Below are 18,115 nucleotides of genomic sequence, written 5' to 3'. Positions count from 1 at the left end.
GTTTTAGAGCTGCGTTAATTCTGCAGACCCTGGATAGCTGCAAATTCATGAGTTGTACATCGTGCTCGTGCACATGAAGTCATGTGATGCGTATGAGGATGACTGATTGGGGCTCTCAACTTTCGGAGGGCACGATCAGCTTTAGAGGACAATTAGTCACGCCAGACCGTCTTCACTCTCCTCTCACCAGTATTAATGTAAGATATCGGTGTGCTTGTGGGCGGCAGCGGAACGTAAGGCTCAGTGTGCGTAGCCTTCGCAGTGCCATTCGTGCTGTAGTCATCTATGACGACCTTGCTGCCATCTGCAATTATAACGTGATCCAACACACGCTTAAAATACTTCAGAATAGCCACAGACCGATAGTATGGAACCTCGTAGCTAGCTTCGTAGATTCTCGTGAAACTAAAGTTGCCATACTCGCGTACCTGGCCGTACTCCACGCCATCGACGAGGAACGGCGTGTATCCAGCCGCGTTGAAAGCAGCCTTGTCAGTGTGGTTGATAATAAGAGACACCGCTTCGCCACCGAACCAGTTGCAGATGTACCAGTTGCAGATGTAGTGAACGCCACTGTAAAGGAGAGCAACACGGACACCGTAGCCGAGGATATCAGACAGGTCTTCGATGAAGGAGTAGACGAAGTCACCGGTTGAAGAGAAACAGGAGAACACTGGAGAAGAGCTTGCAGATGTGTAGTTGATATTGAAACCAAGGGCTTCTTGGGTGGAAGCAAGGTTGAGGAAGTCCACGAAGTAGTCTGGAGGTGTAGGATCGTCATACTGATACGGATGGCGAATATTGTTGCGGTATCAAGGGCAAATGTGAAACAAGTGTATTCTGTTGTTCTGTGTTGTTGTTCTGCTTGTATCTTGCCTCTCCAAGGCTCGCTGCGGGGTCTGTTTTGCATGACGTGTTTTTGACGCAGCTGAGGTAAGAGGTGCTCAACAACATGAGGAAGTAGCGCCAGACCACCGCCAACAACACGTGATCCGCTTCTCCTCTTAACCGTCACAAATATCTTAGACGCCACAGTCGCCAAAACCATCGTATGGCTCTTCCACAAGCGATCGACATAGTCATAGCGGACGAGCAAGCGAGCTGGCCATCTTCGGTACTGCGGTTCGGCTGCTTGTAATACTCGATCTGGTCATTGCAGTCCCAAGGATAGTAAAATGCTTGCTTTGCGAAAGTGCTGCTCCGAATTAGTACTGTGTCAAAAGACGGATCCAACCACAACTTACTAGACCGTGTCGTTATACGCCTTGATACCGTATGTGTTATTGATAGCGAACTCAGGGTAGTAAGGAGCTTGGATCTGCTCATCGATGAGACCGTTGATAACACCGAGAGTATCCATGTGCAGTTCGACACCTTTGGTAGAGCCATTGCGGATGGCCTCGTTTTGTCGATAGAAATAATTGTCAAAGCCAGGCCCGCAGTGGCCTCCGTGACTCTCAGTCCAGAGGTTGAAGGTCGGGTTCTTAATGTCTGCATCGAGTTGGGGGGAAAGCTCCAAGAAGATCTGCAAGATGTGCCAAGCACCAACAGCAGCAGCGTGAATGGTATTGGCTGCGTCAGGGTCGACAAGCGAGTACCTGCTTTTCTCGTCGACCTCGGTGGTGTCGTAGGAGAAGCCTACACCTACAGGTTGGCTGAGATAAATCATATTAGTTAGATTTGCGCTGGGGTCAAGAACCAACTCGTGCCTTACCTGCGCTCGTTCTAAGAGTAAGGATTCAGCTAGGTCTTGAGCTCTTCGGTGATATTACAAGGACCATGCTCTTGGAAGAGACCGATGAGAGAATTCGAGCCTGGACCCCCGTTCAACCAGAGCTGCGCTTATCAGAACCTGCCCTTGTTCTCATGAAATGAATGACTTACACTGAGTGGCTTCTCTTGAGGGTTCTCGCGTGCTTCGAAGAAGCAAAAGAACATGTTGGTCTTTTCGTTGAGGCTGATGTATCCAGAATAGTCGCCGACAACCCCGGTGGTCTCACAGACACCCTGCTTGCCGGGTTACTTGTACCGGGTCTGTGCGCCTTGAGGAGAGGTGATTGCCGTGACACCTGTAGCATTGGCAGGCACTTGACGCTCAACGAAATAAGTCGCACGAGCACCGCTCAGTGAAGCGGCCACCAAGGCGGCAGCGAGCAGTGCGAGGCGTTCCATAATAATGATGTGGGAATAATGGGTCGGTGGAGAGGGACGCATTTGTTGGAGCACACCAGCAGTGCCGTATATTTATACGTGCCGCACGGCGGGAGACAACGGTGTCAGACCTATAACCTCTACCTCGTGCTTCCAAGGTTGCCTTAGCCTGCTGAATGCCCGAGTTCTGTAGATCAGGGTCTCGTGTCTCACAATCATCAAACCAGAGAAGGCAACTGCCATTGTCGCCTTGTGTCGTGGTTGGCCGGATAAGCAGGGTAGCTTCAAGCGTGGTGAAGATCCCATTATAGTGCAGCAGGGATGCTATGGTTGTTCGGTCGTGATCGGTAGGCACGCCAACGTGAATCTACCGTAGTTACATCTGTTCTACACACGGTCGCTGCAGTTCTGCTTCTTGCAGGAGATGTAAGACGCAATCTTACTTTGTCTCCCTCTGCGTCTGGTGGAGTCGTACTTGGCGCGAGGCTCGGTCGACGTCTACCGCCGTTGGCAAGCTGCCCGGCTAAGCTTCGATGCCAACTGCTAGACGGGAAAGGTAGAATATATGGCTTCAAAATAAGACCTCGTGCCGAGTAGTGCCAAGTTAAGATGAGCTTATCATCTCATCTTGAGAAGCTTGAGTACGTCATGGACATCCGGGGTTTTGATGCATCTCGGGGCGGAGTCCACACACCCCAACAAGAAGGTCGCAAGGCGGTGTTCATGGATCTCAGCAACCGTATCGTTCACTTGCAGGGATCTGCCTGTGGTGTTTGTCAAAAACTTTTTAAATGCATACTAAACTCGTGCTCATTTGACGAAATATTTAGTACATTGATGGCTACTCCCAGACGAACCTCCACTCAATCTGCTTCTCTCCTCTTGACTGGAACTTTACATCAATGTCGTAGTCTGGCTTCGGCATGGCATTCCACATGTCTGCGTTGTATTTTGTAGGCTTCCTCCAGGCTCCGCCTACTGGCTCAACATCAAACTTTAGCAGCACCATCACGACCAGACTCAATATGACGTTGGTCGAAAAGTGCCGTCCAGGACACATCGTTACACCTGCACCAAAAGGACGAAAAGACGAGGTGCTTGACAGGTTCTTCTTCGATCCAGAAGACAGGAAACGGTTGTGGTCGAAAGTGTCGGCGGACGGACCCCAGATGTCCTTGTTGTGATGTATGCTCTGACTGGGGATCATGACAATGCCGTTCTTCTTGAGCAGGTAATGTCCGTCCAGAGTTGTATCGTGCTGCACTTGCTTGGTATTGATGACAGTGCTGTGGTACCGAAGACATTCGTTGAGGACGGCAACGAGCGCGTGGCAGTTATCCTTCACCCTACCAAGGTTGACAGTCTTGACCGACTTAACGCCAGTCTCCGCGGTGACCAGTTCCAACTCTTCTCGAATGACTGCAGTCAGATCCTTGTCCGACAAGACGTGGAACAGTAGCCAAAATGTTGTCACCGCTCCGCTGCTGAGCATTGCCAGCGATGTGGCCATCTCCATCTTAGCAGCTTCTTCTATACTGAGCCCATGGCCTTTGTTGATATCGTGCATCTCCGGGATCATGGGAAACGCTTGTAGGTGGCCGCCTGTTTCGAAGTATTTCTTGAACGCACACACGATACGGCTTCGAGCACGGAGAGCTTTGCGTGCGGTCAAAGCTGGGAATGGGCTCGATAGCAGGTGGGTGATCCCAGGAACGAATTCTCTGGATAGTCTTCAGTCTCAATACTAGACATCGCATGACTGGGGACTTACTGCCAACTAGCTTCTATCTTCGGGTCATCGTAGGGGTTTTCCGGTCCGTAGATAGCGCCAGTGAGTGCCATTGTGAGTTCATGGCGAGCCGCTTCTTGCAAACCGCCCCGATTGTGTTTTTGGAGATTGTTTGGAAGGCTTGCTGTCAGTCTATCGACTGCAGCTCTTGTGACAGTCTTCAGTGAAGGACCGGAAAGCAAGTACTTGTGTACACTCATCGTAAAGCCATTGCCTTTCAAACCAAATGCTTTACGAAGTGTGTGTTGCGATTCTCTGTTGAGTCCACTAAAGAGCATACCAAAGTCTAACAGATTGGGAATGAAGGTCTGAGCGTTGGCTTTGTTTTGGATAATTTGGGTGAGATTTGGCGCATGTACGATGTATAGCCGTTGAAAAGGCATCCGTAGAGTCTGAATAGGCCACCTGTAACGAGGACTGAGGCTATGTCAGCAGGGACTCCTAAGATTGTTTGTGTAGACATACCCAAGGCTGGCTAGATATCTTGCTTGGTGCTTCGCCATACCGATGACAGGCTCTATGAAAGGAATGTTACTCTCTGTTAGACGGGGCTCTCGCGTGCTTTGTGTGACGTGAAGTAGACATTGTAAAACAAGATACAGAATTACAACGATCGCAGCGCCAACTGCGAGAATAGAAGACATTGTGTAGTATAGCGCTGCCTATGATGCATAGAGAGTTTACTTTGATGATCACTTTCCTCCGCCGTCTCACCGCATTTTATATGTGCCACCGGTAAGTGCATTTTTACTTGCCATCGTTTGCTCGCTGATTCGCAGGTGTTCTCATCATAGAAGGCAAGACGGCGACTGAAGAACGACAGCTTAACCAAGAGCATCATCTCGAAGGCTTCCTGTAAGTGATACCAGGCGATAGCCTCAAGAAGGAGGCTGCATGCGTGAATGTCGAAGCCCACGTCAGCTCGTAGCATGATACAAAGTATCCACATACCAAAACTGGCTTCACAGCACCGAGAATAGCCTCTACCCAAAGGTGCGCTACGACGTCGACGGGAGCCGTTGGTAGGGGTGAACTCCTACAACGGGGCCAAATGCGGCGCAACTCGAAAAAAAGGGAGATCCCGCTGGAAAAGGATCATTAGGTATGTACATCTCAACCACGAAGCTGAATCCCGTGATGGCCACACGAAGGTCGCCGACCTCCCTGCGCTAGGTTCTCGGTGGAGGTCAAGTCCGAGTATCAGTGGTGTGTTTGCGCGTTAGTACGACAATGCAGACAAAGAGGTGCACGCGGCTGTCATTCTTAGGGAATATTGCTAGAAAGTAAAGAACATGAGCATGTGCCAGCTTGTCGGTGCGGAAGCAGTTAGACATGTCTTATTGGGCATGATGCTCCGGTGGTTGTTCCAGCAGCCAGGTCTTAAGGTCGGCTGTTCGCTTGCCGACGTCTATTGCGGCTAGCGAGCTGCCATGTGGTGACGTCAATTCGGGACGGCCGAGGTTTGAACGACGCGACGAAAGCGCAAAGCAAGACTACGCGAAAGGTGAGGTTGAAGTGCGGTTCGACGACAGAATTGAGAGGGACGATTAAGGACGAAGATCAAGGACGAAGGTACGACTGTCGGCTGTGGCGTCGGCAAGCGGAGAAGTGAGGCAACTGGCATCCATTCGCGGTCAGGTGAACATCGCCAACATTCTTTCACGACAACGACAAAGATTTTCCCGACATATGCGTCCGGCTTAGCAACTGAATTCAATGGTGTTATTAGGCACTGGAGCTTGAATGCTGCCAAAAATTGATGACCCTAAAGCTCAAAAGGGCTATTCTACCGCGATTTAGATCCAACGTCCTGTCTATTGACGCTGTTCTGGCTGGGAGGCTAAGCTGCCACACGTCACCGCGGTATCTACGGCCTGGCAAGTGATAGCCGGGGCGGGCTGCACAGTCGCGAGAGCATTGATGGTCGGTTGCAACTGCGAGACAGGGATGGTGATCTGGCCTGTCACGACAGAAGTCTGCGTCGCCATCATTGTCTGCGTTAGCGTAGACTGCAGCAGCGTCGGGGCCGCGGTGGTAGTTGGCGACGAAGCAAGTGCAGATATCGCAGCCTGTCCCTCATTAACGCGCTGCATGCCGGCGCTGATGTAGAGTGCAGCAGCGACTGTTCCGCCGATCATGGTCAGAAAGGCGATTGTGCAAACGATGATGCGAAACTTATTGTTGCGAATGAAGGTACGAAGGTAAAGCTTCTTTTCCCCAGGACGATCAGGGAGGTCCTTTGGAAAGTTTTCGAGCCCAGGACTGATGAGTTGGCGAGCCTCAAACTCGTCAGGGTTTGGCGGCTTGGAGGAGGACATGACTTCAGAATCGATGGGTTGCTTGCTACAGTATCAGTTGAGGTTGTGTTGTTACTGCGAAAGGCTTTGTTCAGTTGTTGCGTCGTATATGTCCCGCTTCTAAGCACTTCGTATTCACAGCGCTGCTGGCGCTGTGCACGCACAATGTCAAGATGTGACCATGGGTTGTGAACTCGCCAGACTATGACCACATACTGCATCTCAAAATCACACAGCACTGGATCAGTATATGTATCATACCGCACAGTGTACAGCTTCAGATCAATGTCTTAACCGGTTTGACTTACTATCATACATAGCGTATGGGACCGTAGATAACGATGCCGACTCGCGAACGTCCCGGACTACTCAAGATTCAGAGGGGCAAGGTACACACACCCACTGAGTCCGCTTACTGATCTCACAGCGCATTTCGTGATCGTTCCGTGCAGGGCAGTGCTTTACACATTGTTCCTTCAACGCCCAAGCTCCACTGAAGAAGCATTCGGTGATCGAAATGTCACCGACCGGAGCTTCGGAATGTGCAGACACACTAGGGGTCGGCGCTGCGAAAATAGTCTCGGCCGCAACTGGACGGAGCGGCGCGTCTAGTGTCTGGGGTACCGCGAGAACAATGGTGGAAGTGGCCAGCGATAGAGCAACAAGCAACGGCATACGAGTCGTCGAGTAGACAGTCGTGGTGGCGTTTACAGAGACTGTGTGGACCTCAACAGGAGCTGAGATCGTAGCATTTGCAGCCATAGTAAATATAGGCGCATCCATAGGCTTGTCGTCGTGCTTCCGGGTGAGAGCCACGCCCAAGATGGCGGTAGCAATGATGACAAAGACTGTCGTAACAACACCACCAGCGAAGAGAACACGCTTCTTCAAGAGCGCGGAACGATGAGTACCTGACTGGTGTTCCAAGTCGCGCGGACAGTGAGGATGGTTTGGATCTTGGTGGTCTGCAGGAACGGAGACTGGCTCCGACGATGCGGCGGTATTCTGTGAGTCCATGATTCGTAGCGGAGATTTTCCTTGGGGGGTTGATTTCGGACAAAGTGTGGAGTTACTGATGTCCGGACAAAAGGTCGGAAGTAAGAGGCCGGCCACATGGCGCAGTTGGCCATTTGTTCCCAATGTGTGGTCGCGCGCACAGTTTGCGTGTGCACTGCAAACGTGATTGCGCTACCTTGTTTGCTTGGCGCGTGCCTTTAAGGTCACATCCGTTGCTTGACATGACATGTCCTCCGCCATTCCGGTTCTGTGGTGATTCATTGCAGCTGTGCGGAAATTCTTGGTTTGTTGTGAGTTCCGATATTCGGCAATATTGACCGACCGCTCCTTCTTCAGCCGGCATGCCTGGGACCCGATTTTTATCTCAACTTTCTTCCATCATCCTGCTCGTTGTAGCTTTGATATTGCAATCCTTCTCCACATCCCTGCCTACATTCAGAAAACGTTCCACGAAACCTTTACAGGAGAAGTGCGCGTTGCCGGGTGTAATCAAATTCTTGAGCTCGTACCGCCAGATTTGCTGTCCATCCTGGAATTGTACGTTCGAGCCGGGATCAATACAGACAGCTAGCGAATAGCCAGCTTGTTGTAATCGTACCAGAGTCGGAAAGATGATGTCAAGCACGCGGGCCAGGAAATGTGATTGGCGCTCTTGCAAATTTTTCGACTCGGAAAACCAGGGCAGCGGAGATTCAAGTATAATCGTGACTTTAGCGCCTGGTCGAAGTAGGAACAAGTACTCCATGTTCTTGAGTAGTAGACTCTGCGGCGAAGGAATGCCGTTTGCGTCTGCTGCCAGCCACATATCCAAGTCGCATTGCAAGATCTTGAAGCTCGCTCTCCTGATCAACTCTTGTCGCTTACATTGCAGGGTACTGTCGACCTGAGCCAACAGGTGCGGTAGAAAATTAAGACTCCTATCGAAATCGAATCGAACAGAGCTGTACCAAGATTCCGTGAGCTCGCGAAGGGTTGCGTCTCCTGTGAATTCCTTGTTCCAGTAGTGTCTTGGTGCTTTCGGATCGAGAGTGTCGTAGTAATGGAATAGTCGAGCGTGAACGCCATCCTCGAACAATAGATATGCGAATACCATATCCCGGAGTTCCCTTGGAAGAAGCTTCTGCATCGCCATGCACACGCTAAGACATTCCATCCTTGATTGCTGCACTTCCAATAGCTTCGACATTATTCTCTGACTCATGAGATCCATGGCTCGGCTTCTGATACAGGTCATTGAGGGAAGGTTGCAGTTCTGCATCAGAGTAGCATACTGTGAAGATTGAGAATACTATGAAAATTGACAATGCGCTCTGCATCTACACGACTCAATGCCCACAGTGCCGGGTAATCCCGGTCGTGCCGACGAGAGTCTTCGCCGAGGGCGGCATCTGCGAATAGAGCAGCCCGTCATGGTGTTGTCAAGGGCAGGTGGCGCGAGGCGGTGTAGCCGCGTCACAGCATGACAACAGCGCTCAGTCGCGGCAGACGAAGAGAACCAGACTGCACGAGTAAGCAGAAATAGTGCTAAAGGTGACATTGCGGAAAGCTTGTCGCGCATCTGTTATCTAAGCTGAGGCGTCAATGTTCGCCAAAGGTGACGTTGAAATAGCGCCGACATTCCCTCTCCGCATCGCAGAAGACATCTCCTTTCAGTGCCCTTCTGACCAGTGGAGAAAGGGGGGTCAGGTACTAAGATGCCATCTCCGCATCTCAGGGAGTGTTTACTGCCGGTTATCGATCCGGACGCGTGTCTTCGCAGTGTGCGAAGCAGTACCGAGGTTGTCACCAAAGTGGATGCCGGTATACATTAGCATCGCGCAGGTAGCCAAAAGGACCGAGAAAGCCAGATGCTCAGACAAAGATCAGACACGCTGGATGATCAAAGGTCAAGTGAGGAGAGGTTGGGGTGAGGGGGTTCGCTAGCGCATTCGTCGCGTCTGCCTTAACCGAGCCGCTTTGTTCTGATCGCACTACTACGAAACCCTCTCTCGAACACAACAGCTTCCGTTAAACTTTCGCATCCCCGCTTCAACAACCTCCCGTTGCGCTTCCGCCTACACAGACAGGCCCTGTGCAGTCCCAGCCCTTGTTGCCGACCACATTTCCGCAGAGATAGTTCGGCACGACAGTGCTGTTGCCTGCGTATCGTACATTAACATCGCTCAGGGCGATATCGGTGCATGGCGAGACAGCACTGCATTGCAGACTCAAGACTCTCCTGCCATTCGTTGTGCCTCTCAGACACCGAATGTCAACGTCTCTGATCTGAAAGTTGGAATTCGTGCAGTTGCCGACCCTAGGGGCGCCACTGAACCTCGTACACTGACTAATCGTGAACAAGCCTCCACGGGCATTTACAGTTTGGTTCTTCCACTGCATATTTTGAGCGAATCCAATACCGTCGCCACCGACGTTTGGAGAGAAGCCGACTCGATCGTCGGATCAGGTCTTGACGTAGAATGCGTGCAGCGTGTCTTCGAAGTAGATGTCCTCGGCGCGAATGTTTTCCACAGTCTCGAATTGGTCATTGTGCTGCCCAATCGACCCGATGGCAATGCCAAGGCCATGATAGAAACGTGAGTTGAGAAGTGTAATGTTGGTGCTGTTTGCCTTGGCAGAGAATGAATCGTCACCATTGTAGACGGTCCAATTTTTGAATAAAAGGTTTGACGAGAAGAATGTGTCAGCGCCGTCTGTATTTGCTGCAGGAGATCCACTGGTACCAGCAGTTCCCGTTTCCATTCAGCGTACCGACGCCATGTCCATCGATCCGAACATTGTTGCCTCCGAGGACGAACGCTGTCGACTGATTTTGGTAGCCAGCAGGTCGGGACGCGTTCAGCCAGTACTGGATGTCGGTGCTCCACTGCTCAGTGTGAGCCACAGCTTGAGGACTGATCACAGCCGAACTCACAGGTAGCTCTCCCTGTACATCAATGTCAACATCTTCTAAATTAGTGATGTTAAGGACCGAGTTGATATAGTAGGTCGTCGGCTCGAAGACGATCTTGCTGTGTCGACCGCACTCCTTGAACGCGGCCCTGATAGCGGGTACATCATTGGTCTTGTTACTACCGCTCGCTCTGGCGGTGCATGTCTTGCGATTTTGCGTCGTGGTCGCACTGCTCTGTAAAGCGAGCAGAGCCACTGAAAGGAGCTATTCGATCCTCATCTAACGAAGGCAATAATATGGTCTGTATACCAACTGATGACTTGGGGTGTCATTATACAGCTTTATATTCTTGCTCCGAAGCACTGCTTGCATAAGCTGAGCTCGTTGTGGAGATTGCTCCTTCTGTCTTCGGTTCACCCCATTGACCGGTTGGGGCGTCTGCCCTGTGAAGCTGCGCACAGTGAGTGACATCCATCCCGCAAGCGGAAAGCAATATGCGGGGAACGCTCATACTCCACGAACCTCCAGGTGCCGTACGAATCGGGGGGTTTTCCGATTTTAGCACGGCCGTTGATCGTGCAGATCCTAAGATGATGTTGTCGTAGCTCGGGCGCTATTAGTACGAGACTCTGCACCGATGTCAGGAACAGCCGCTGCTCAAGAAGTGACTGCACGCCTAAGTACAGACATACAACGCACTGTCCACAGACTGCATACTCACAGCCACTCGCGTTGTACGGCGATCCTTGTCCATCAAAGTGGCTACTAATCTTGGAAGTGTAGGCATGCAGACTTCTCAATAGGGATCACACGGCCACCACCTTCAGAGACGTATCTACAGCGACATGAGAAGACACATATCAAGATGTGACCAGGATCAGAAAAATAGAGAAGAGTGAAAAGTGTGTACAGTACCAATAACATTTCAATATCCAAAGCGATACGCATCGACACAGAGCCCCCATCGCCGCTCCATATGGGGTATCAAGACGAAAACAATGTGCAAAGAACGACCTCCTCCCGCTGCCCCGGCATGCTCACTCGCTTTGCTCCTCTTTTAGTTTAGCCCAAGAATGCCAGTCCCCTTCATGAGCGGACCTCCTCGCCGCCGCCGAGACGTGCACTTTTCTCTTAATCGCTGCGAGCTCCGACTGTAGCGCACCAAACTCTACGTATATCGACGACGATCCATTCGACCCCAGGAGCAAAACATGCCTCCTCTAGGACGCGTTCTGCTGCTGAGCCTGTCGCGACTGCTCACTCTTGCGCTGTAGATGATCGGTTAGTACCTGCATGTTGTCCCGCGCCTCAGGCACTTGGTCAAAGATATCCCTGAGATTTGACATCTGTTTCTGGGCCACTGCCTCGTTCGTGCTAAAACTGTTTAGCATCTGGATCACAACAGGAGAATCGATATAAGGGCCAAGCATCTCAAGGGCCTTGGGGATGCGGTGATGAGCCGGGGCGTTTGCCGAGGGTTGGGGCTGGGGCAGTACAGGGGCCATGGGAGGTGCAGCGTAGGGGTTGCCATACGGTACAGGTGAAAAGTTGTTGCTCATTGGCGAGTACTGTGGTGCGTGCGGGTTTGTGGTGACTGGCGACGGGCTGGGACCGTTTGGAGGGCCATTTTGGGATGCAACCATCGGTGGCGCAGGCTGAGCAATCTGGCCGGCAGAGACGTCTTGCGCTGGGTAGCGCTCAAAGGGTTCTGTGGGGGGAAGCTGCGACTTGGCCTCAGGAAGTTTGGCAATCAGGGTGAGTAGCAACATATGCTCCTTCCTGGGGGTCTCGATGGTGCAGTGCTCAAGCATATCGATGAAGGGAGACAAGTTGCTGCCACCAGCTTCGACAGGGATAAGGTAGAGATCGCGCAAAATCTCATGTGTCGGGTCGATGGGAACGACACCCCAGCGTTGCCGAGAGTGGAAGTACTCATACAGGTGATCAAACACTGTTCGGCCTTCTGAGGTGACAGGACTGATCGCCAGAACAGCGACCTCATGGCTTTGCGATCTGGCTATGCCGCGAATGTAGTCATCGCCCTTAGCGTGGTCTATACGGCCTTGGATGGAGACCTGCTTCGTGAGCAGCTTCTCCCAGGGCACGACTTGGCCAAAATCGCCACCTGCGACAAATCGGGCAACGGCATCGAATGGCTCCATGGACTGCATGCTGATAGAGCCTTGCCAGCAGACAGTGGGGTCAGTCGAGTATCCAGACATCTCCACGTCGTTGTCTTCGTCCTTGAGCAGGCGATCAACATCCGCATCGTCGACAGACTGTTGGGGCTTTTCCTGGATTGAGCTCTGTCTGCGGGGAATGAAGGCATGCTGGTTGCTCTGCGGCGATCGAACTTTATCAAAGACCGAGTTGATGTCGAAGTTCGTCGATGGGCGCTGCGCACTGGCAATGTCGACACAAAGAGGTTGGGTAGCATCGATTGGAGTTTGCGCGGGACGATCACGCCCAGGAGAGTTGGGTCGTATGCCTTGTTCTTCGTCTTCAATTTCCCGCTCCCTCAATTGTGGTGCGCGGAACTCAGTGTTGTCGTTTGCATTCTCATCATCCACGATCTCGTCACCCTTGTGTGTCTTGCGCATTCGAGGTGCTGTCTCTTCGGTCAAGATCAGCTGCTTCTCAGCGGCCTCTCTCATTGCAGCGTATTCTCTCTGCTTCTCCTCGCTCGCCATCTCCTCAGTTGCCATTGTAGCCAGCTCATCAGCCTTCAGGCTGCCAGATAAAAGACGGTCGATGAGGAAGGTATTCTTCTTGATATTGAACAAAATGGTGCGAAGGCGTTCAGCGAACGGAGAGTTGGGGCCGGATGGCTCGCCGTGGTGCTCGACAGCAGCCTGGCAGATCTGGAGAACGTAACGTGTGGAGAGCGACTTGGGTGTCTGTCCGTCAGGGATACGGAAGCCTCTGGCATCAGAGGCCTCGGTGATCAAGGGCGCCATGTCCCCTTGCAGCTTCTCTGCGATGCCGCGCTGCTTCTCCGGAAGAGAAGCAATGTCGGTGACTTTTGTGGTCGCCTTCTCCTGGTGCTGGCTCGACTTGCGCCTCTTCGTCTTCTTGGTGTCCTTCTCGGCAATCGACTCGTGACGGCGCTTCTCGCCCACTGGAGACTGGGGCTGGCTCTTAGGTGCATCCTCGACCTTTGAATGGTCAGCAACAGCTCGATGATTGGCAGGATCATGTTGATCACGTACCTTGGTCGCAGCACCATTTGCACCTTCCTTGGCTGCTGGCGCAGGCGTGGGGATCGCCTCGATAGAGGGCTTGGGCTCAGATTGCTTTGGGGCGCTGCTGGGCTGGGGCGTCTGTGACTCGCCCTTGACGTCGCTGGCGCGAGACTTGGTCTTGGAGCCCTTCTTGCGCGCCCAGGGCTTCTCGCCGCGCGCCATCGCAGCCAGCAACTCCTTGTGGTCTTGTGGGTTACACTGCTCGCAGAAGTACGGCTTCTCGCCCCACTCGGCGCTGGAGGGCAGGCCCAAGCAGACATTGTGCTGCCAGGCATCGCACTTATCGCAGCAGATCATGTCGCGTCCACCGATCTCGCGCTGGACGCCACAGACGCAGCGGTAGATGGTCTCCTCCTCCTCCTCTTCTTCTTCTTCTCCGTCTTCGTCTTCCTCGTTGACTTCCTCGGGTTCGACAGACTGTGTTGGTGTCTCGACTGGCGTCGCAGCCTTCTTGCTGCCCTTGCCGGCCTTGCCCTTGGGCTTCGCGGTGGTCGACTCGTCCAGATCTCTGTTCCTGTGGTGGCCCTTGTTGGCGCGGCCAGAGCGGCGGGTCTCGTCTGCAGGCAGTGTGTCAGCTTCAGAGCCTTCTACGGACGCCGCTGTGCGCGTCGTAAAGCGGTGAGGGGCGCGCTGGCGCCGTAGCGTGCTGTCGCGTGTTGTTGGGTATTGCTTACCGGCCATGATGTCTGACGCGGGTGATATGGGCTCAATGTAGGCGCACGATGGGTGCAGTAGCTTAAAGAATGGGTTCAGGCAGGGTCACAATCTCTCTACGGAGGGCTCCAGGCCGTTGCGCAAGCAGCTGCGCGGGCAAACGTGGGCTCTGGATTGGAGGGAGCGTCTAGCTAGGGGAACAAGCGCAAACAGGCGCTGTTGCCGTCTCTCGAGAGCAGAAGGCGCGACTGGGAATGCGCCTACTGATTTCTAGGCCGTGCCTTCCGTGGCAGATCTCCACCGCGCTCAGATCTGCCGTTACGCGATGTGAAGACGCGTCGCGCGAGCAAAGTTCGCGCAAAAAGTATATCAGTAAGAGCGCACTGTTGTGAGTACAGCGTTGAGGGACAATGGGGTGTGGTGGCGGGGGGAGCGACGGGCGCGGGTGTCGTGTGGTGGAGAGCGTGAGGAGATGTGAGCTTTGACTCCAGACGTTACGTTAGCCGGAGCTGGCATCCACCGGGCACCGGCGTCATTCCAATAGACAGCTTTGGAGCTCGTCGATATTTTGGCGAATCATTCTGAGTTCTGGAGGCAAGCACGCGCAACAAATCACTACGAACCATAGGAAGACCACTGTGATTACCAATCCCTCAAAACTTAGTACAGCTCCAGTCTGACCAATGGCGGACGCACGAACACTGCTACGGCAGCAAAGAGCTGCACGCGAAGAGACGAGGAGGGCCCAAAAGCAGTCGGCGGCTCCAGCAGCAGCGCCTGCTTCTAAGAAAAGGAAGGCAACCAACGATGGCACAAAGGACAAGAAGAGAACGCGTACAGAAGTGGCAGCCGGCGTACCAGCAGGATTCTTCGATGCTGGCGCGGAGCAAGAAGAACCTCAAGTGCAAGACGAGGTCGAGGCAGCACCAGAACCACCGCCAGCAGGACCACAAAAGCCCGGCCCTACGCCACTCGATTCTACTGCTGAGGCTGAGCTCGATGCCTTCCTGACCGAAATGAACAAGGAGCCTAAGCCTCAACTGAAACACAACTACGCCTCGGGCGCAGTGATAGAATCCGCGCCAATGACTGCTGCTGAACTTGCTGCACAAGCCAGGGAAGAGCAGAGCGCACAACGCGCGCGAAGGGACGAGGACATGGAAGCTGAAAAGGAGGAGGCAGCCAGGGCGCTTGAGGACGAGTTTGAGGAGATGGAAGGGTTAGATGAGCGGGTCAAGAAGCTGCGAGAACAGCGGGAGGCACTGCGAACTCAGTCTGCTCAGCTGCCAGCACAGACAGAACCAGTACCGGTACTACCACAAGCAAACGACGAGGAGAGCGAGTCTGAAGACGAAGACTGGGACGACTGGCGGTTCCGTCCCGCGTGAACTGCTCGCAGACAGTGCTATGATCTGTCGTTGAGACCACATTGTACAAAACAACCGCTAGACTATGATACCCAGAGTGGCCGCAGAGGAGCCAAATCTCTATTTAGACGTTGCGCAGATCATGGGTACAGCAGGGCGTTCCCTGCACTAATACGAAGTACTCTCCTGCCACCCACATTACTATCTACACCCTTGAGTACTGCCATAGCTAATGCTGCACTGTTGCACAAACGATGTCCTCGAAACAAATGTCAAGCACAGCCAATTAAAGTGCGATGTCGCCGAATGACCGTGCCAAGCTGCGAAACCATTGACGTTCGGGCACCAGGCAGCTCCAGGGCTCCAAGTCCGCAATAGCATCCCTCTCACCACCTGTCCCCTAATACACAGTCGTGCGCCGACAAACAAGCTACTTTCTGGACTCGACTAGTAGCAATCGCGCATATCGGACATCCACACCGCCAGACACGCACACGACGTTCAACCCCACACTTCACAATGTCGCGGCGGCCCAATCCCGCGGCTGATCGCGCTGAGCAGAACCGCGCAACGCTGAAGAACCTGGTGAAGCTGGAGGGCAATAAGACATGCTCCGACTGCAAGAGGAACAAGCGTATGCCCACACCATACCACCCACAGTCTCACACGCATACTGACTGCAAGACAGACCCACGATGGGCCAGCTGGAACCTCGGTGTCTTCATTTGCATTCGCTGCTCGGGAATCCACCGTGGCATGGGCACGCACATTTCGAAAGTCAAATCGGTCGACCTCGACACGTGGACGGACGAGCAACTGCAGAGCGTGCTGAAGTGGGGTAACGCCAGGGCGAACAAGTACTGGGAGGCAAAGCTGGCACCAGGACATGTGCCCTCGGAGGCGAAGATCGAGAACTTCATTCGCACAAAGTATGAGTCGAAGCGCTGGGTCATGGACGGAGGCATCCCGGATCCTGCAACACTGGGCGAGGACGATGACGATGTGGTGCGTACACGAGGGGAAGAAGGAGGGGCACCAGCTAACAACAGCTTACAGCCATTGTCGCAGGTGCAGCAGAAGATCCAAGTTGAACGAGGCGCCTCGCAACGCCTGGCTGGAAACGCCGCACCCTCGAGGCCTCCCCCTCCGCAGCAAGCGAAGCCCGCACCGGTAATCGACCTCTTCGGCGACGCGACGCCTATCCCTCCTCGATCGAGCACTGGACCGCCTGCTGCGACAAGGGCACCGCCGCCTAAGGCCGAAGCTGCGCCTCCGAAACAGACAAAGGCAGGCGACTCATTGCTGGGCCTGGACTTCCTCGGAGGCAGCTCTGCCCCACCAGCCCGACCTTCCAGCACAGGACCCGTTGGCGCTTCTGCCCCGTCGAGGCCCGATCTCAAGCAGTCGATTCTGTCTCTGTATGCCTCTGCGCCCAAGCCCGCAGCAGCACCGCAGCCTCAGCAACATACACGACAAGAGTCGTTCGGCGGCCTCGCATCCCCCCAGTCGCAGACATCTCCCACACAGGCAGCCTTCGGCGGCATGAATGACGCCTTCAGCAGCCTCTCCTTCAACGCCGCGCCCGCACCCAAGCCCTCGCCTTTCTCCGGTCTCGACGCATTCTCTAGCACAAAGTCACCCGCCTCGACATCCTCATCCACCATGTTCGGCGGCGGCGGCAACTTCTTCGACTCGAAGCCCAAATCGCCTCCCGCCCAAAACCGCACAACCAGTCCCTCCGCCGGCCTGAGCAACTTCTCCTCCTTCAACGCCCCCGCTCCCTCGAAGCCCGCCGCCTCGTCCGGCATGGGCGGCATGGGCGACCTTCTCGACCTCTCGATGCCCTCTGCGCCCGCACCTGCACCGCAGCACACGTTCTCGCCCGTCGCCTCGCCGCCTCCCGCATCCTCGACGTTCAACCTGTCTCAGCCTTCTGCGCCTGCTGCAAAGTCTAGCCAGCCCGCTGTCAACTACGGTAATATGGATGCGTGGGGGAGCAGTGATGCCTGGTCTTCCAGCGCGCAAAGTCAGCCTGCGGCCCCTGCGGCGACGACCTCGCATGCACCTGCGAAGAGCCCTGGGTGGGGAGGCGATGATGACTTTGGGGGCTGGAGCAGTGCTGCGCCAGCCACGACTGCGAAGACGAACACTACGACACATGCGAGCAAGCCGGCTGGTGGGTTCGGAGGCAATGATGACTTGTTCTCGAACGTCTGGGAGTAGGGTCGCGCAGACAGAGGACGCTTTTGGGTGGGCGGCATTCTGGAGTAATTGCATAGATCACGATTGGAGTACATGGTGGATAAGAAGAGACTGTATATAAAATGACAGCAATGACGCTGTTCAGCATGATCAAGTCCAGTCCCAGTCTCAGACCAAGAAACAATGCAAGTCACCGATAACGCCGTATGACCCGTGTCCCATCGCAAAGATGCAGCATAATACAACCCTCGACAACCAGAGTAGTCCTCCTCGACCATGTCCTCTGGAATCGGCTCCTCCCGTGTAGCAAATCACACCGCCTTACGGTGCACAAGTCGACGTGTGAAGACCACTATGTCGCACCTGCTACGCCTCCCCATTTATCTCTGCGAGCGTTGCCTCTTTGCGCGACCACAGGCGCAGCTCAAACACCTTGAGAGCCACCATGCAACATGAACTCATGCCCAAGAAGTCGCAGACCTTCGTGTGCATTCATACTGTCG

The 18,115-nt window shown here is 53.9% G+C and overlaps 9 protein-coding genes across 9 annotated transcripts; 2 read left to right on the top strand and 7 right to left on the bottom strand.

The window, feature by feature from the left end:
* Positions 1–152: 152 nt before the first annotated feature.
* M421DRAFT_102803 (alpha/beta-hydrolase) lies at positions 153–2,172 on the bottom strand (the record flags this gene model as incomplete). Its single annotated transcript, XM_033586828.1, has 6 exons — positions 153–760; positions 1,065–1,195; positions 1,245–1,644; positions 1,773–1,836; positions 1,885–1,957; positions 2,030–2,172. 6 exons carry the CDS (start codon positions 2,170–2,172, stop codon positions 153–155), a joined length of 1,419 nt encoding a protein of 472 aa, XP_033446193.1.
* Positions 2,173–2,992: 820 nt separating this feature from the next.
* On the bottom strand, positions 2,993–3,993 carry M421DRAFT_7445 (cytochrome P450; the record flags this gene model as incomplete). Its single annotated transcript, XM_033597041.1, has 2 exons — positions 2,993–3,872; positions 3,923–3,993. 2 exons carry the CDS (start codon positions 3,991–3,993, stop codon positions 2,993–2,995), a joined length of 951 nt encoding a protein of 316 aa, XP_033446192.1.
* Positions 3,994–5,415: 1,422 nt separating this feature from the next.
* Positions 5,416–6,295, bottom strand: M421DRAFT_227754 (uncharacterized protein). The gene has a single exon (XM_033588379.1). It carries the CDS (start codon positions 6,256–6,258, stop codon positions 5,755–5,757), a length of 504 nt encoding a protein of 167 aa, XP_033446191.1. The 5' UTR covers positions 6,259–6,295; the 3' UTR covers positions 5,416–5,754.
* Positions 6,296–6,351: 56 nt separating this feature from the next.
* Positions 6,352–7,436, bottom strand: M421DRAFT_227749 (uncharacterized protein). Its single transcript, XM_033588378.1, has one exon. The coding sequence runs from the start codon at positions 7,252–7,254 to the stop codon at positions 6,607–6,609; it is 648 nt and encodes a 215-aa protein (XP_033446190.1). The 5' UTR covers positions 7,255–7,436; the 3' UTR covers positions 6,352–6,606.
* On the bottom strand, positions 7,437–8,675 carry M421DRAFT_227748 (uncharacterized protein). The gene is made up of 2 exons (XM_033588377.1): positions 8,526–8,675; positions 7,437–8,474 (listed from the first exon to the last, which is right to left on the bottom strand). The coding sequence occupies exon 2, from the start codon at positions 8,462–8,464 to the stop codon at positions 7,619–7,621; it is 846 nt and encodes a 281-aa protein (XP_033446189.1). The 5' UTR covers positions 8,465–8,474; positions 8,526–8,675; the 3' UTR covers positions 7,437–7,618.
* A 585-nt stretch (positions 8,676–9,260) lies between these two features.
* M421DRAFT_397670 (glycoside hydrolase family 28 protein) lies at positions 9,261–10,068 on the bottom strand. The gene is made up of 2 exons (XM_033590143.1): positions 9,709–10,068; positions 9,261–9,627 (listed from the first exon to the last, which is right to left on the bottom strand). The coding sequence occupies exons 1-2, from the start codon at positions 9,994–9,996 to the stop codon at positions 9,283–9,285; spliced, it is 633 nt and encodes a 210-aa protein (XP_033446188.1). The 5' UTR covers positions 9,997–10,068; the 3' UTR covers positions 9,261–9,282.
* Positions 10,069–11,025: 957 nt separating this feature from the next.
* On the bottom strand, positions 11,026–14,495 carry M421DRAFT_423220 (uncharacterized protein). Its single transcript, XM_033593391.1, has 3 exons — positions 14,064–14,495; positions 13,357–13,946; positions 11,026–13,302 (listed from the first exon to the last, which is right to left on the bottom strand). The coding sequence occupies exons 1-3, from the start codon at positions 14,068–14,070 to the stop codon at positions 11,368–11,370; spliced, it is 2,532 nt and encodes an 843-aa protein (XP_033446187.1). The 5' UTR covers positions 14,071–14,495; the 3' UTR covers positions 11,026–11,367.
* Positions 14,496–14,726: 231 nt separating this feature from the next.
* Positions 14,727–15,431, top strand: M421DRAFT_94318 (uncharacterized protein; the record flags this gene model as incomplete). Its single annotated transcript, XM_033598196.1, has 1 exon — positions 14,727–15,431. One exon carries the CDS (start codon positions 14,727–14,729, stop codon positions 15,429–15,431), a length of 705 nt encoding a protein of 234 aa, XP_033446186.1.
* Positions 15,432–15,929: 498 nt separating this feature from the next.
* Positions 15,930–17,633, top strand: M421DRAFT_7441 (ArfGap-domain-containing protein; the record flags this gene model as incomplete). The annotated part of the gene is made up of 3 exons (XM_033597038.1): positions 15,930–16,044; positions 16,099–16,415; positions 16,467–17,633. 3 exons carry the CDS (start codon positions 15,930–15,932, stop codon positions 17,631–17,633), a joined length of 1,599 nt encoding a protein of 532 aa, XP_033446185.1.
* Positions 17,634–18,115: the final 482 nt, after the last annotated feature.

Source organism: Didymella exigua, assembly GCF_010094145.1.
Source record: "Didymella exigua CBS 183.55 unplaced genomic scaffold M421scaffold_25, whole genome shotgun sequence".
In the NCBI taxonomy this organism is placed as follows: Eukaryota; Fungi; Ascomycota; class Dothideomycetes; order Pleosporales; family Didymellaceae; genus Didymella; species Didymella exigua.
Note: the sequence above shows the minus strand (reverse complement) of the source record. Positions and strands in the feature narration are given on the sequence as shown.

Excerpts from the sequence above, each read along its gene's own strand:
- M421DRAFT_227754 (XM_033588379.1), bottom strand. The coding sequence starts at position 6,258 with ATGTCCTCCTCCAAGCCGCCAAACCCTGACGAGTTTGAGGCTCGCCAA.
- M421DRAFT_227749 (XM_033588378.1), bottom strand. The coding sequence starts at position 7,254 with ATGGACTCACAGAATACCGCCGCATCGTCGGAGCCAGTCTCCGTTCCT.
- M421DRAFT_227748 (XM_033588377.1), bottom strand. The coding sequence starts at position 8,464 with ATGGATCTCATGAGTCAGAGAATAATGTCGAAGCTATTGGAAGTGCAG.
- M421DRAFT_397670 (XM_033590143.1), bottom strand. The coding sequence starts at position 9,996 with ATGGAAACGGGAACTGCTGGTACCAGTGGATCTCCTGCAGCAAATACA. Across the intron at positions 9,628-9,708 it reads ACACGCTGCACGCATTCTAC|TGGAAGAACCAAACTGTAAA; the intron begins GTCAAGACCTGA and ends CAAAATATGCAG.
- M421DRAFT_423220 (XM_033593391.1), bottom strand. Across the intron at positions 13,303-13,356 it reads CAAATGGTGCTGCGACCAAG|GTCGAGGATGCACCTAAGAG; the intron begins GTACGTGATCAA and ends GACCATTCAAAG.